The sequence below is a fragment of the Chlorocebus sabaeus genome, chromosome 26 (assembly GCF_047675955.1).
Source record: "Chlorocebus sabaeus isolate Y175 chromosome 26, mChlSab1.0.hap1, whole genome shotgun sequence".
Taxonomy (NCBI): Eukaryota; Metazoa; Chordata; class Mammalia; order Primates; family Cercopithecidae; genus Chlorocebus; species Chlorocebus sabaeus.
In genome coordinates, this window is record NC_132929.1 from 56,336,557 (window position 1) to 56,353,799 (window position 17,243).

The 17,243-nt window shown below is 45.3% G+C and overlaps 1 protein-coding gene across 1 annotated transcript in view; it reads right to left on the minus strand.

Annotated features, from left to right (window-relative positions):
• Nucleotides 1-7,830: 7,830 nt before the first annotated feature.
• The window catches only part of CTXND1 (cortexin domain containing 1), a 57,422-nt gene continuing 48,009 nt past the window's right edge, over nt 7,831-17,243 (minus strand). Inside the window, exons 2-3 of the mRNA XM_038010242.2 lie at nt 15,915-16,066; nt 7,831-14,337 (exon numbers count right to left, since the gene is read on the minus strand). Of these exons, the coding sequence (XP_037866170.1) occupies nt 14,093-14,272 (180 nt within the window). The 5' untranslated portion in view covers nt 14,273-14,337; nt 15,915-16,066 and the 3' untranslated portion in view covers nt 7,831-14,092. The remainder of the gene's footprint in view (nt 14,338-15,914; nt 16,067-17,243) is intronic.

Below are 17,243 nucleotides of genomic sequence, written 5' to 3' on the forward strand. Positions count from 1 at the left end.
GAGACTGGTATTTCTCCCTTACATAAAAGCAATCTGGGGTCAGGAAGGCTGGAGTTAGTATGGCAGCTCCACAGTATCATTAAAGATACCTCTGCTCAGCCATCCTCGGTATGTGGTTTTCAGTCTTGGGGTTACCTCATGGTGCAAAATGGATGCTGGAGCTCCAACCAGTATACCTAAGTTCCAGGCCAGTAGAAAGAGACAATAAAGAGGTGAGGATTGGGAGGATGGAAGGGCAGAACTCCTTCCTCCTGAGTTAGGTCACTTTAAGCAGCTTTCCTGGTGGTCCCATACCACACATTTCTTACGTTTCATTGATGTAAATTTGGTCACAAGGCCATACCTCATTACAAGAAAGCCTGGAAATACAGTATTTCATCTAAACACATTGCTTGCCCTGTGAAAATTAGTTTGATTGCCCTAAAAGAAGGGGAGAATGAACACTGGGGGACAATTAGTAGTCTCTGCTACACGCAGGCTTGGAAATATCACACTCTGAGGCTGAACTGCTCCCCGCGGACTTTACTTCCTAGAGCTATGCTCTAGGGCCATACTCTCCAGTGCTTTGCTGATTTCAGTGGAAATGCTGTATAGGGCAGCTGTCAGCCAGGTCTCCCAGACGCTACTCTCCAGATCAGACTGATGTAAACACTTATTTGAATTTGGAAGACCAAAGCCTTCCCCAGGATTTTTCTGAATTCCTGGGGCTTATGTTCCCAGGAAGACATCTGCTTCTATTGACTCAGCTAAAACCCCTGCTCTCTCGACTGTGTTCTGAGATTGTTCCTGAAGCCTTCTCTCCTGGCATCAACCCACAGGAGTGACTCCTCTTTTTCTCAAAGCCCTCACCTGCACATAGATAAAAGGCCCTCATGCTCCACACAGTAGGTCTTTACTGGAGATCTCTGGGTCATGGGCAAAGGTCACTTAAAATCATTATTAATCCACTTGTTCCCACTGGCACCAGAGAATGCCAATGTCATCTGTTGAGATCACACGCTTATTCCCTTTTTAGGCATTTAACGCACTTAAAGGGCTTGATGATGTTGGGAAAACCCAACTGACCTGCCCCAGAGTCTGAAACACACACAGGGCAGAAAGAGCCAGAAATGTTCCTGGCACCAGATTCACTTAAGAAACCAAACTAATGGATGTTAATTCTGGGTCCAGCCTGGGCGTTACTTGGCAATTACTTTTCCCTAATCTTCAGCGACAAGAGCCTCTTTGTTTTACTGTCTCCAACTCCAGAAGTGCTCACTGCCAGCCCACATGACAAGTGACTTTAATGGTCTTTAGTTTTAGAGATCTAATTTATTGAAACCTATCTGTGTGTAATAATATGAAATAGACAAAAATGACTTTCAGAGCCAAATTTCCTCTTTTTGACAGTGGTATTTTAAGGACTAGAAGCATTTTGACCAGATGAATGGAGCTTGCAGATGGGATGATGAGCATCTCAAGGCAAGTTGGCCGTAGTTATGACTGTATCTTCCTTATAATTTGTATTCCATTTATGCTTCCTGTTTTGAACTAGTGGTCCATTTGGAATATGAATGGATGACTGTGGAACAGAGAGTAGAGTTCATTTGAAACTTTACCTGACCAGGAGGAGTCAGTGCAGAGGTGTTTCTGGCAAGATGGGGCCCACTGCAGGTTTTATTGTAGGGTGGCAAGGGAGCTAGGCTCAGGGGCATGCTACTGCCCTGGGCTGGGACAGGCACTGGGGTTCCAGGGGCCAGGAGCCCCTGTCTCTGTTGCAGAGGGGAGTGGAGGAAGAGAGGCCTTGTTGCCCCCACCATGGTACTTCTCTGTCCTGAGGCCTTTCACACACATTGGTTTACCTTTGAAACGCTGTACATTGAGAGCTCTCCTGAGGGTGAGTGTAGACTTGAACGAAGACAATGTTTTTGAGGACAAGGGAATTTTTTCTGTTTTTGTTGTTGTTGTTGTTTTTGTTGTTGTTTTTTAATTTTGAGAAAGGGTCTCACTCTGTCACCTAGGCTGGTGTGCAGTGGCATAATCTTGTCTCACTGCAGCCTTGACTTCTCTGGCTCAGGTGATCTTCCCACCTCGGCCTCCCAAGTAGCTGGGACTACAGGTGCACACCACTATGCCCAGGTGATTTTTTGATTTTTTGTATAGATGGGATCTCACTATGTTGCCCAGGCTGGTCTTGAACGCCTGTGCTCAAGTGATCCTCCCACCTTGGCCTCCCAAAGTCCTGGGATTACAGGCATGAGCCACCATGCCTGGCAATTTTGGGGTGTAAAGTATCATAATTAATATTATCTCAAAGATTCCTGACAACAAAATGGATCTCAAAAGTGGTTCTATTTTCACATTTTTTCCCCCTTCTTTAGTGTGGAAGCATATTGCTTTTAACAACTCCAGAAAAAGTAATGTGGCAGGGTTGTATTCCGAAGTACTAATTTGTTTTCTGTGTATCCCCTCTCTTTCTGCCCTCTCAGCAAGATTTCCAGGGCTGTGGGAGTATTTTGCTCGCTCTCCTCCTGCAGAGAGGCAGAAAGAAGCTCGTGGGAGATGGACCAAGACTGGATGCTTGCTTGCAAGCCTGTTTTTGCTTTTTAAAATTTTGCTCTTGAAAACTAAATAAGGCTGAGGCCAGTCTTATTTTCAGACTGTTTGCCAACCGCACACCCAAAAGCTGGAGCGACAAGTTCTTTCTCGAAGAGGGAGGGAGTGGAGTCGCATGGCACATCTATTCCCGCCAAGGCCATGATCCCGGAAATAAATAGACCTTTGTTGTTTATGATGATTTCATTAGTATCTGCCTTCATTAGATTTTCAGCTACTTGAGGATAGTCTGCTTTTGCTTACTGAAAGTTCATCAGTACCTAGCACATAAGAGCCGCTCAATGTATACTCGTTAAGTAAGTGAATGAATTCTAGGAGATCACTGGGAGCAGATTGTGTCTTATTGATAGGTCTACTTCTAGTACTTGCAGGGCCTAACCTGAGAGTGCTCATGAAGTCTCAGTATTTAGGCGGTATAAACAAGCTATACACTGTTAAATAAAATACTTTCTATTTTCCTACCTAGATATGTTTGCTTTCATAATTGCAAAACAAACATATTTGCAAATTGACGGCTTTTATATGATTGAAAATTGGCAAAATATACAACTAAACTTCATTATCATTGCACTTGAAGAAAGCTGATGGGATGGCAATGTTTAGATGAGCATTAAAGACATAAATTCATGAATTTTGTACTTTATACATTTTTAAAATCAGACTTTATTTTTTACAATTATTTTTTCTTTCTTTAATTTCATTAGAATCATTAATTATGCTCTCCTGAGCTTTTCATAAATGTGTGTTTTATTGACAAAATAAAATATTAAAAAGTATATCGAATTATACTTCACTCTACAAGAAGTAAATATCTTCATCAAAACTCTAAACTGTTAAAAATTGAAAAATTAAATTTTTCATATGCACTTTCAAAGTTAGTTTTCTTTGAAAATATTCAAAATTATTAATAATAAAAAGCAAGATACAAATTATAATTAAAGAGCTTTAACATTTAATCTCAAAATTCTTCAAATAAAAATGAAATGTCTAAATTCATTTTTTGAAAATGTAATAAAATCTGTTTTGTTTTGTTTTTTGATATGGGGTCTCACTATGTTGCCCAGGCTGGCCTCAAACTCCTGGGCTCAAGGGATCATCCTGCCTCAGCCATCTGAGTAGCTGGAGCTACAAGAATGTGTCACTGCACCCAGCTCAAAAAATTAATTAAATCTTATTAAATATATTTTATAAAAACAAAACTACTTTGCAGTCTTAGTGTTCACTGTCCATTTAGTTGCCAAAGTAAAGAATTAGTATCACTCTTCGTTTAGGTTATGATACCCATGCCAACTAGGGCACGTTTTGTGAGTCCCTTCAGAACCACAGGTTGGAAATGAAGTTTGATTTTAAAAATGTATAAAGTAGGTATGTAATTGATGAATTTATGTCTTTAATTCTCATCCAAACATTGCCATCCCATCAACTCCCTTCAAGTGCAATGATAATTAAGTTCAGTTGCCTATTTTACCAATTTTCAATCAAATAGAAGCCATAAAAGAAAAGAAAGCAAGAAAGTGGATATTTGATATAAATGGGAAATGACATTTGTTTGGGGAAAGAATCATTTACATTCTGGCTAGGAGGAAGTGTGTAATAAGTTAAATAATCATTCCTTTCTCTCACCTAAGCGCTTCCACTGACATGTCCACCTCCAGGGTTGGAAGTGCCACAGTCCTGCGCGGCATTCACACAGTCTCTTTTATTTTGAGGATGCAGGGCAGGTATGTGAAGAAGAACTCTCCTGGCTTGGACAGTATTACTCATAAGATTGGATATTTGTGGTACAGGTTGAGCTGCACCAACCTGAGGCCCAAGGGAGGGGTAGAAGTGCTTGTATGAATTTGAACAAATAGATTTGTGTATGTGTATTTGTTATAAGCTGGGGCCTCTGTGGCATGAGTTCCAAGGAAGCACCCCCTCCACACCTTACTCCAGCCTAAGGGCAATATTGCTTCTTTATCTCCATCTTTGGACCCCACATTGTCTCTGGATATTTGTTGTGTCATAGCAAAGACTTGCTCATTTTACACAACTAGTGAGTGGCAGAGCTGAAACTGGATTCTAGAGCTTTCAGCCTTTAGGACAACACACTCCCCATTTATGGTCTAGTGGTATGTGGACTTTGATTTTGGCCTGTGGAAGCAAGCTTCTCAAGGGCAGGGCTGTGCACTACGCATCTTTGTGTCCAATCCCTCTGTTAGACAGTAGTTGCTTCTAAATGTGTGTGGCATTGTACTCACAAAGTTCCCCGTTTCATAGCTATAAGCTCAAGCCAGACTTCTTTCAAATGATGTTAGTGCTGTATTTGGTAATCTAAGAGAAGAAAAAAGGAAAACAAAACAAAACAAAACAACAACCTCTGTGCACCAAGGATGGTCACTGAAGCACTATTTTTGTAGCCTAAGTTTCAGCCTTTGAATGTCATCGAGTCATTTAACTTTCTGGGGTCTCTCTTCCCTTAATATATATTCACGGAAAGCCTGAGCTGCTGTCCTATCTCCACAGTGAACCCCCATAACTCCCCCGCTTAACGGGATGACTGCTGTGAAATGGAGGTGGCTTCTAAGAGACAGTGTAATCTTTTTTGGGGGTATATTGCCCAGCAGCCTCTGTATGGTCAGCTGAAGTATTCTCAATTCTGGGGTCCTTCTTAGTTATGTAGATTAGGCAAGTGGACACTCCTTTCCTTGGAAAAAGGGTATAGTTGGATATAACCAGGGTGCCCCTCTCCTTGGTGCAGAAGGGTGGAGAGGGAGTGGACCAAATTGCATAAGAAGTCCAAGGGATGTGAGGAACTGATATTCCAACCGTCTCTCCTAAATAACCAGAAAATTGTTTTTCTAACTAAAAAGTTAGAACATTGATTTGGGCACACTTGTTGGGCCCTGACTGAGGTCTGTTGGCAGGAAGAGCACCCAGGGCCCTCTGCAGGTTTGTCTCCCTTTGTCCCTCCAAATCGGTTCTCCATCCTTCCCTGTGCTGTTCTTCGTGCCCCTGGAGGCTGACCTCATTGGACAACATCACCCAGGCTCATGCCCTCTGGCTGCTGGTTAGGACTGGCCAGTGGAAGTGCAGGCAGAAGTTGGAATATAGAGGGAGAAAGCAGCAGGGAGCATCATTCTCCTTACTCTTTCCCTGCTGAGCCATGGTTTGGGCAGTGGCTGTGTCCCACTGTGTCCTACTGCTCCTGTGGGAAACATAACCACAGACTTTGCTAGATTCTGGTGCCACTGTTTTCTCTCCAAGCAAGGGGCAGTAATGGCTTCTTATCGTTGTTAACCCTGGATTAATCACCAACCCTTGCCGATTCTCTTTACCTTACCTGTCCCTCTGAAAATTGTCCCAAATTAAACCCTCTTCACTGAACCTTTTGAATTTGCCACTTAAATCCTGATGAATAAAGCCATTGGTATTAAGGGTGACAATTGGACCCATGGAGTGAGGGCTATTATGGTAGAAGTGGCTCCATGGAAGCCCTTGGAACCGCCTCTTTGTGCCAAAATAGTAAACCAAAAGCAATACTGCATCTTCAGGGCAATTGAATTGTGCCCCCATCAAAGACTTGAGAGATGCAGGGCAGGTGGTTCTAATCATATCACTATTTAAGTCACCTGTCTGGCTTATGCAAAAACCAGGTGGATCCTAGAGAATGACTATAGATTTTCATAAACACAAATCAGGAATTGATGCCATTTCGGAAGTTGTTCTGGATGTGGTATCTTTATTAGAGAAGATCCACTTAGCCCCTGGCACCTGGTATGCACCTGGTATTGTGCCTGGTGACTAGAACAGTAATTCGCAAAGGGAGGTCCCTGGATTAGCAGCTTCAGTGTCACCTTGGAACATGTCTGATGTACAATTTATAGAACTCCACTGAAGACCACCTGAATTAAAAATTTTAGGGGCTCACCAGCTGTGTTAGAACAAGCTGTCTAGGTGATTCCAATGCATACCGAAGTTTGAGAACTGTGGTATTAGAAATAGTTTCCACTGCATCACAATCAATACAGATAATCAGAAGGAGTTCATCTTCACCTGTTAGAAGACTGTGGCACACCCTAAATGCATTACCTCAGGGATCTGCCAATTCTCCTGGTCTCTGTCATATTATATGAGACCCTTATCATCCTGACAGCCCATAGAACTTTATGATTGTCTGCTACATTGATAACATTATGCTAATGGGATCTGGTGAATGAGGACTAGCGAGTGCCATACTGCCACATGCTTGCCAGAGAGGGGAAGAAAACACATGTGGAGGTTCAGTGGCCTCCCACATTGGTGAAATTTCTTGGGTTCTAGCAGTCTGAGGCCTGTTGGAATATCCCCACTAAGATGAGAAACATGTTGCTTCACCTTGTGTCTTCCACCATAAAGAAAGAGGCTCGGCAGTTGATGGATCTCTGGATTTTTGAGGCAATGTATAGAACATTTGTGTGTGTGTCTCTCATGGATTTACTGGTTACATCATAAGACCACTGGTTTTGAATGGGGCCCAGAATAATAAAGGACTCTAGAAAAGATATATCCAGACTGTGATGAAAGCTACTCTGCCGTTTGGTCCTTAAGATCAGCAGATCCAATAGTGCCAGAAGTGTCTGTTGCAAATGGGGGTGCTGTGTGGAATTCCTAACCATCTCCAATAGCAGAATCACAGCATTGACCCAACTGAACAGGATGGGAAGAGAGAGTCCAAGGCAGTCTTCGGGAGATATGTGTGAAAAGACATCTTTGAAGGGGCCCTGGGTGTCAAGATATTCAAGGGCCATCTAAATGCCTACTGGAGGGCATCCACTGCAGAAAAGACTCTCAACGATCAGGTGGATAAGATGACCCAACTTGGGGGTGTCAGCCTCTTCCTCTGTCTACTCTGGTGTTTGCTCAATGACATCATGAACAAAGTGACTGTAGTGGAAGGGACAGAGGCTATCAACACTATGGGCTTTCCCTTGCTAAGGTCCACTGGTTTCCATAACTTCTGGATATGTAGGCTTCCAATGAATGAGACCAATGCCAAGCCCCTGATATGGCACCATTCCCAGGGATGGGTGGTGGGAGATAGACCAAACACTTACTTGGTAGAAGGTTAATTAAACTGAGTCCCTTTCATCATGGAGGGCAGTAGGAATAGACATATATTCCGGATATGGATTTGCCATCCCTGTCCCTCCCCGCCATTTGTGGTGTTTCATTCTGTTCATTTTGTGCTGCTAAAACAGAATAACACAAACTGGGTAATTTATAATGAATAGAAATTTATTTGGCTCACGATTATGGAGGCTGCAAAATCCAAGATCAAGGAACCAGCATTTGGTGAGGACCTTCTTGTTGCATCATAAACATGGTGGAATGAATCACATGGGCAAGAGAGAAAAGGGGACGAAACACCCCCTTTCAAAACAAGCCCACTCTTGAGATAACAGCATTAATCCATTCATTCCACCCTCATGGCCTAATCACCTCTCATTGGGCCCCACCTCTCAACACTGTTGCATTGGGAATCAAGTTTCCAACATATGAACTTTGGGGGACACATTCAAACCACAGCATATTCATCTCAGTATATCCCACAAACATGGCCTTTAAACAAGAAACCTTAGGTTTTGTGGGTTTGGAAATCTCTAGTGACCAAGAGGAACTGCTTCCACCAGGGAGTATAGTTACGGGTCTGTTAAATTGGAAGATGATCTTGTGCCATCTGGGGTTCCTTATGTTGAAACATTGGCAGAGAAGGAGATCACTGCACTGCCAGGATGGTTCACCCCAATATCCAAGGGAAAGTAGGGTTTCTGCTACACAGTAGGGGCAAGGAATACTAGCTTTGGAACCCTGGGATTCACTAGGGCACTTGGTACTCCCTGTATCCCTTGTCCTCATTCTGTAAGCCTGAGGTGGGGGCACAAAATTAGATTTCTAACAGGCTCCCCAGAGATGCCAATGCTGTCCATCCTTGGACCATAGTAGTTGTTGCCCTAGAGCACCTGTTATTCTTTCTGAGAATTTTACAGTGCTTCCAGGTAAGATCTTCAAGGCCTCTTCATGTTCTTTAGGAATCTGTGGATACTGTGGCAACTCAATGAAGACAGGGCACCAAGAATTTGAATCCTCTGTGGATGAAGATTTGGGTCACTCCACCAGATAAAATTATCCAACAGCTAAGGGACTGCCAGAAGGTAGAAGGGCTATGGAATGGGTGGTGGGAGAACAAGACTACAGTTACCACTCTGGGCCCCATGATCAGTCACAGAAGGGGGCACTAGCAGTTGTGCTTTACAGGAAGTGTTCCACTTACCCAGGAGTGGCTACGTGATGATTTAAGTTGCAGGTGGGAATGGGACTAAATTGCTATCACCCCCAGACAATATGGTGACTGGTGAGATTTTATGTTTCCGCTGTGCTGGGGACAAAATATTTTTCTCCCATCTAAGCAAAGTTTGTGAATGGCTGCTAAGTGGTAACAGGATGAATTGTGCTGGATTTTCTTCTTTGGCTCCAGTGTGCTGCCTATGTGGACCGTATCACTCAGGGTCCCCTGACCTTTAGCTTCTATTGTTTTTGGCCAATGGAAGACCCAGACAGGAGATTGGAGGGCAGGAGGCAAGAGGTCAAGGTATTTATTCCCCTGGCTCTCTTCCTACTGAGCTGCAGTGGGTGCAGGAGTTTTGATCCTCTAGTTGTGACCAGGGCTTCCATTGGGTGATTCCTTCTCCGTGGCTGTAGCTCTCCCTGGGTTCTAGATCCTCCTCCTTGTCTCTTTAGGCTGAGATGGTAATAGTTTGTGGCCTGCCTGTCCCTGGGTAGTTTGTTTTAGTTTTTTATTTTTAGAGACAGTGTCTCTCTCTGTCACCCAGGCTGGAGTGCAGTAGTGTGATCCTAGCTCACTGTAACCTCAAACTTCTGGACTCGAGTGATCCTCCCACCTCAGACTCCTGAGTAGCTGGGACTATAGGTGTGCAACACCACACCCAGCTAATTTTTTAAAAAACATTTTATTTTTTGTAGATAAACAGGTTCTTGCTTATGTTGGCCAGGCTGGTTTCAAACTCCTGGGCTCAAGCAGTCCGCCTGCCTTGGCCTCCCAAAGTGCTGGGATTACAGACATGAGCTTCCTTGCCTGGCCATCCCTGGGTGTTTTACTCTTCCCTGTTGCTTTCCATACCCTTGCCCAAACTCTGTAAATATTCTTTCATTAAACTATCTTCAGTCAGTGCTTTGTGCGTGCCATCTCTTTCCTGCCAAGACACTGAAAACTCCCAAGGAGAACCCTCCTAAAGAGAGAGAGTCTTGGCTGATGACCATCAAGCTCAAAAGTAAGGGCTGGTGTGGCTGAGGCTGTGTGTCCCTCTGGATACAGGCAACCTGTCTTTGTGCTATGATTGGACAGAATATCTGGGAACGTGGATGTGGACCCAGATAACTCTCTCCACAGGCTGGGCCACAGGACATTGAGGGTGGTCATTGATCATGCTTGGCAGAACCAGTCCTCAACAACAAGACCGAGTGGTATGAAACCACACTAGTGCACACACCAAGCTTTGCAGTTCTCTTCACTTGGTGTTTGAAAGCAGGACCGGCCCCTTTTGGATTGATTTAGCCTCTGAAGTTCTGGAAATTTAATGAGACAGGGAGACACTGGTTTTCAATTCAATAAGAACAGGTAGACATTTGAGCAACTAATTAGAAAAAAACGAAATATCTATGATGGGAACGATATGCCAGGATGGTAAAGCTAGGGTCCTACTATATTATCCAAGTCTCTGAGCATCCTTAGGGGCTGCGTTTCTTCTAGTGATCATCACTCTGAACTCTTGGTTCTGCATATTTCTGCTACCCCACTTGTCTGTGGGACTGCTGGCCCCTTCCAGATCGTATTTCCCTACATGACCCACCACCGAGGTGTCTTCATTGTCCCAAAGACCACTGCTGCAGAGTGGATCGTTTATCAGACTTTAGAGAGGGCTTGGGGCGACAGGAAGGGAGTGTAGCTGAGCACAGTACAAGCAACCACTTAAAACTGGCCTCTAGGCATCCCTGCCTGGAAAACCCACCACCCATTCTCTGCTTTGGAGAGTTCTTCTCCAGTCTGTGTTCTCCTTAAGTCCTGGGTTGTGGCCAACTTCACAGGCCTCCCATTCTCTTAATACTTTTCATTTCTTCTCTGCCAACTTCTAGCCTTGAAGACTTCTGTTCATTCCTTTTGCTGATCAGTTTATCTTTCTATCCACAACCCCAAAGTTCATCTCAGCTTGCCAGAAACGAGTTGAGATGCTCTGGTCACAAAGGACCATCTCCTCTGTGCTTCAGCAGCATAATGCAACAACCGTAGCCTGAGATTCCAGTTGCTTTTTTCTCCTTAATATGATCCAGTTCTTAGATAGGTCTCCCTCCCCGCTGTGCTCCATGTGTCTTTCAGATGGAGGGAGTGTATAGTAAATATTTATTCTCCCCTGTCCTAAGCAAGCACCCTGCCTTCATCATATGTATTTTAACCTTTCTTTTTTGCTTGGAATATGTATAATAGGGAAAATGGAAGAAATCCAAGTATTTAATAATAGGAAGCTACATAATTATATATGTGCACTAGATGTCATGTTTTATGGCCATTAAAATGACAAGTGTGAAGAATGTAGTAGCAACACAAAAGTATACTTATGATGTAATATTAGGAGAAAGAGTATGATATAAAATTATATAGCAGATCATCTTTATGAAAAAAATCTTGCATGAGGACAATGATTAGAAGGCAATATATGGACACAAAATTAAAATTGCTGTTTTTTGGAGGCTTGGGTTGGGAGTGCTTTTTATATTTTCCATTCTTCCTGAAAAGTTACTATTTCCCATTGCCATCAAACAAGAGTCAAGAGATAAGGCGAAACCCATTAGCGAATCTGAGTGTGGAAAAGAATTAATTAGGACCAAGGGATTCTCAGGCAGTGCTTCCTAAACTTTAAGGTGCATAGAAACCACCTAGGGAATCTTGCTAATGTACATTCTGTACGTTGGTCTGGAGGGGGCTGTGAGTTTGGGTTTCTAACGAGCTCCTCAAGTATTGCAGAGGTTGTTTGTCCTTCAACCACAGGTTAAGTTGCACTGCCCTGGAGCACCCTCTTTTTCACCCCTGAGGGTTCTAAAGTGTGTCCAGGGGCGGTCTGGAAGACCTTTTCTTGTTCCTGGGGTCTGTTATTAGCTTACTGGGAGTTGGTTCTAGTTTACATTGTAAATGCATGCTGATGAGATTTTTACCAGAAGTGCCTGGCATCTCAAGGTAGGCTTCAGAGTGAGGGCTGCTGCTGCTGAACCTGAGGCAACGCACATGAGTCTTGCTTTAGATCCTCCTCATTATACAGGGCCTTCCCTGCATCTTGGTTCAGTGCCATTGCCAGCTGTCCCTTTGTGCATCCCACAATAGTGGGGATAGGGGTGGGTAGGAGAGGGGTAGGAGAGGGATGACGACTGGATATCCCCTGAAATGCTGCCTGAACAGCTGTGGCCTTGTCCGCATTCAGGGGTCACCTAGTAGTGATAGTGCTTTGGAAACCCATTTTCCAGGTGGCCTGCGCTGTGGTGGGGACTAATGGCTGGGAGGCAGACAATGAGAAGTCTTGAGCTTCTTCACAGCTGCAGGTCCCTTGGATGGGGATGGAAGGCCACACCTTGGAGGGACAGAATAAATGCACTCAGAGGAAGGGGAGCTCAGGTGCTCTTGTTTAACTTCATATCATGTTACAGGAAAACTGATGACACTGGCAATTACGTAAATTGGAAGACACCACATCCCTCGAGGTCAGGTGCTAGGGAAAGCTGCTGTGACTATTCCTCTGACCAAGTGGTTCTGGCTGGGAGATTTGGCCTGTAGGAAGCAGCCCTCGGAAGTTGAGGAAAGCTGAGGGTTCCAGGCTCTGTAGGGGCAGGGGGCACTCCTCCCAGCTCAGACCCCTGGCTTCTCCTGGGGTGGTGAACTCAGGAACATTCATGTTTGCCCACGTTCTCTCATTTCATCCTCACAACAACCTTGTGAGGTAGATGTTATTCCCTCACTTTACAGATGAGGAAACTGGGGCTCAGAGAGGCTAAGTGAGTTATTTGGGGTGCTATAACAAGGAAGTAGAGGAATTGGGACCTGGGACCAGTTTTGTAGGCTCTGCTGTAATAATTTTGCTGCAAGGTCATGGATGTAGGTGATGGAGTGGGAGTGGGGTCGAGGGCGGAAGGAGGTGGGAGGAGGGAGGGCCCGAGAAGAGTCATCATCAATAACTTCTTCCTTGCCCCACAACTGCGACTATAGCAAATTTATAGCACATTCACTCCCCTTTCTGTCCTTTTGTTCACGAGGTATATGCAAAAAATAAACATTTTAAAATGACAAGGCTTTTCCTAACTTACAATGAGGAAACTGAGGCACTGGGAGGTGAAGTGACTTGCTCAAGGTCACATTGTAACCTGACTGATAAATGTGGGACTAGAACACAGATCTCCCCATTCAATATTTATCTCATGGACTGTGCACCCTCAGAAAGGTTACTGGGTGAAATAATTTTGTGTGAGGAAAAATTAGTGAAAAAAATTAAACGTACAACCAAAGAAGATGATTTTTTAACCATGACCTACCCAACTGATGGTTGGGTAGTGACTGAAGTGACCCTTCAGTCACTAAAACTGGCAGCTAAGAAGAGTGTTTGATGTCGTGGGGAATATTCATGCTACCATATGAAGTGATACAACACCATGCATGGCGTATGAATTTGACTAAAACATACAAGTAAAAAGGCTGGAAGAAAATATATCAAAATGGTGGTTTCTGGGAGGTGGAATTATTAAGTGTTATTTCCCTCCCTTTCTTTCTATTTATCTGCATTTTCCCAAGTTTCTAAAATGTACATTTTATTTATAATGGGAAAAATATATCCCTCTATATTTTAGTTTAAAAAAATACTGCTTGGAAGCAGCCCATATCCTGTGCCCTTCCTGAATTTTCAGGTGAGGCTCCCTCAACCTGCTTTGCCCCCTCACTGCCACACCATTGCTGGTCCGTGGGGAGGGGGCTGGGGTTCAGGTGGGACCTCTTGGTTGGAAGCCTCCATGTGCTACTTTGTATTTTAAGGATAGAGAGTCTCCTCAAGACAAGACCACTGTTGTGTGATGGCTGGGGGGTGTCTGTTGCTGGATCCAATTCCAAAAGGTGCCCAGGAGCCTGGGAAGGTGACTACCCCATCATCTCACAGTGACTCCCCACACTGGAACCCCAGCCTCCTGGGTCCTGGTCCAGGGTTCTTTTCCCCTGGCTGCTCCATGGTTGCGACACCCATGGCACCCGGGCATTCCACGCTGGTGCTCGAGGGAGGGCTGACAGGGCTAAGTTGCACTTTCTCCTTCCCTGGGTGACGGATTCATTCCTTGCCTCTGTGGGATGGCAGGCTGGCAGGGGACACATGGGTGCATCCTGGGGCACAACCACCCGCAGATTGCCAGGTCCAGTCTCCGCCACCGCTGTGCCTCAGTCGTCCAGGTGCTGCTCCTCCCAGGTGGATGTGGGGATGGCGCTGTAAGGGTCCATGATGACCTTGGCACAGCGGATGATCATCACGACAAGGAAGAGGCAGAGGAAGACGAAGCAGGCCAAGGTCAGCCCTTTGTCCACGTCGACATAGACGGGCTCGGGTGTGGGCTCCTCCATCTCGTGGCAGCGACTGCGGGCTGCTCCTCCTCTGCCTCGGGCTTGACTGGTACCATTTTCCACCCCTGCAGAGACAGCCACAGCAGTGGGGAAGGAGGGGTGTGGTCACGTGCCTGGGGTGACTGCAGGGCACCAACCTCTGCTCCCTCTTATCTGCTACCCCTGCACCGAGAGCTTGCAGCTCAGACCACCCTGCAGGAGGGTAGGAGGGGATGGGTACACATGGACCCACATGGTCCCAGCCCGAAACCTGGTAGGTGACCAGAGGCTCTAGCAGGGTGCAGCCAGTGCCTCCGCAGGCTGGGGCAGGGGAGGTGACAGATGAGTCCCAACAGGTGTGGGACTAGGGTGGGGCTGAGGGCTTGGTGGGGATAGAGGCCCTGCAGCTGCCTCTACTCCATGAAACCCTTTAGAAAGGCAGTTAGGATAATGTTTTCCATTTAGACAAACCACTATCTGAGGGTAATCTGAAAGCATTTCAAAAATTAAGTAATTATGATATATATGCATATATTTTAGAGACAGGGTCTCACTCCGTCGCTCAGGCTGGAGTGCGGTGCAGTGGCACAATCATAGCGCACTGCAGCCTCCAACTCCTGCCTCAAGCAATCCTCTTGCCTTGGACTCCCAAAGCATTGGGATTATAGGTGTGAGCCACTATGTCTGGTCTATTATGTTTTTTAAAGCATAAGAACCTAGATTTCAAATGAAACCTATTGTGGAAAACCACAGAGGAACAGACCGACGAGGGACTGCTGTCGTGGAAGAGAGTGAGAAGCCTGGAGGGTCTATATCCCCTTCCCTGCTGCAGGTCCTCACAGGGACTCTCTAGAGATTCCTGCTGAGGCCAGCACATGGCCTGAAAACTGTGTGATGGGAAGAACAGTTTTGGCAGTCACATGGAAGGGTCCCAGCTCTGCCACCGCCTTGCAGTGCAGGTCTGGACAGCTCTCAATTATTGTTAGGACTCCAGCAGTAGTCCCTACACTGACACATCACTCATTCATCTTGGGATGATTTGCCACCTTCTCTGGGTCCTAATTTCCTCCATGTTGAGGACAGGTGGCCATACCTGCTTCACAGGGGCGTGACAACCAAATGCACAGTCCCTGGCTCCAGTGGATGGTCAGTACATACTTTGGGTGAACTGGCAGCTCGAGGAGCTGGCTAGGAGGGGGCAGGCAGCTCCCCAAGTTGAGCTGCCATGGACAGCTTTAGGAGGAGGGCTGGCTGCTGCTCCCTCTCCCCACACATAGCATTCATCCCCATCCTTATCCCTGAACTTGTGGAGTGCTTGGGCTGTATGCTGTGCTTTGTGTTCTGTTTGTTATTTAAAGCTCATGACACCCCTGGAAGCAAGTTACCCAGGCATCAATAGGCCCATTTTATAAATGTGGAAACTGAGGCACTGAGCAGGAAAATGACATATCCAAGGTCCCTCATCCCACACCCTAGGTCCCTACATGTCTCTGCCTCCTCTAGTGGGGCTCCATCTTCCCCACCCACTCTGGAGCTTTAGGAAGATAGCTGTCTGTGCAAACTTAGAGTCCGCTGGCTGGGGAAGAACCGTAACCACAGTCAACCACGACTTCCCCACTCTTAGACCTTGTCTCAACCCTCACCACTCTTACGGGACACTGACCTGCTGATTGGAGTGGTCACCACTTCATAAGGACCCTGGCTGTTCCAAGAGGCACAGGGAGTGGTCAGGCATCATGGGGGTCGCCCATGGAGAGCAGTGGCTGTTCACTGAGAGCAGGAGCTGTGCTGTCTGGTGGGGGCGCTGGAGTGTAACTGTAAGAGAAAGGGACAAAGAAGACTAGTTATTTCCTGAGATGCCCAGCCCTAGATATAATGTGGACTCCCCTGGGTAGCTCCTTCCTGGCATGGGGGTGGGATCTGCCACACACTATTGTTTGATGCTGATTTCTTCTCTCTTTTAAAAATATAACAACTTTCACGCCTGTAATCCCAGCACTTTGGGAGGCTGAGGTGGGAAGATTGCTTGAGCCCAGGAGTTTGAGACCAGCATGACAAAATCCTGTCTCTACAACAAGTACAAAAAAATTTAGCCGGGCGTGGTGGTGCACGCCTGTAATCCCAGCTACTCAGGAGGCTGAGGCAAGAGAATCGCTTGACCCTGGGAGGCAGAGGTTGCGCCGCTGCACTCCAGCCTGGGCAACAGAACAAGACTGTGTCTCCAAAAAAAAAAAAAAAAAAAAAAAATGGTTATACACACACACACATAAACTTTAAAAAGTGTGGCCACATACACATAACATAAAATCTACCGTCTTGACCATTTTCAAGTGTGCAGCGGCATTTTTGTGTACCGTTCAGTGGTATTAAGTGCATTCACACTATGGTGCAGCCATTGCTGCCATCCATCTCCAGACCTCTTCATCTTGCAAAACAAACTGTGCACTCATTAGACCATAACTCCCCATTTCCCTTCCCCCAGCCCCGGGCAGCCACCATTCTACTTTATGTCTATATGAATTTGACTGCTCTACCTACTTCATGTAAGTGGAATTGTACGTATTTATCTTTTTGTGACTGGCTTATTTCATTGTGCATAATGTCCTCCAGCTTCATTCATATTGTAGCATGTCAGAATTTCCTTTTTTTAAAGGTCTGAATAATATTCCATTGTATATATGTTTATACCACATTTTGTTTATCCATTTTTTCATCAATGGACACTCGGGATGTTTTCACCTTTTGGCTGTGTAAATAGTGTTATGAATGTGGGTGTACAAATCTCTCTTTGAGACTCTGCTTTCAATGCTTTGGGGTATATAAGCAAAAGTGGCATTGCTGAACCATATGGTAATTATATTTTTAACTTTTTTGAGGATTAAATTGAACATTTTGCATAATTAATTGTTGTACACTATTCAAAACTCAAGAAGCACAAAAAGAAAACAGTAAAACCAGTGTTTTCACTACCCCTATCCCTAGCCATCTAGCT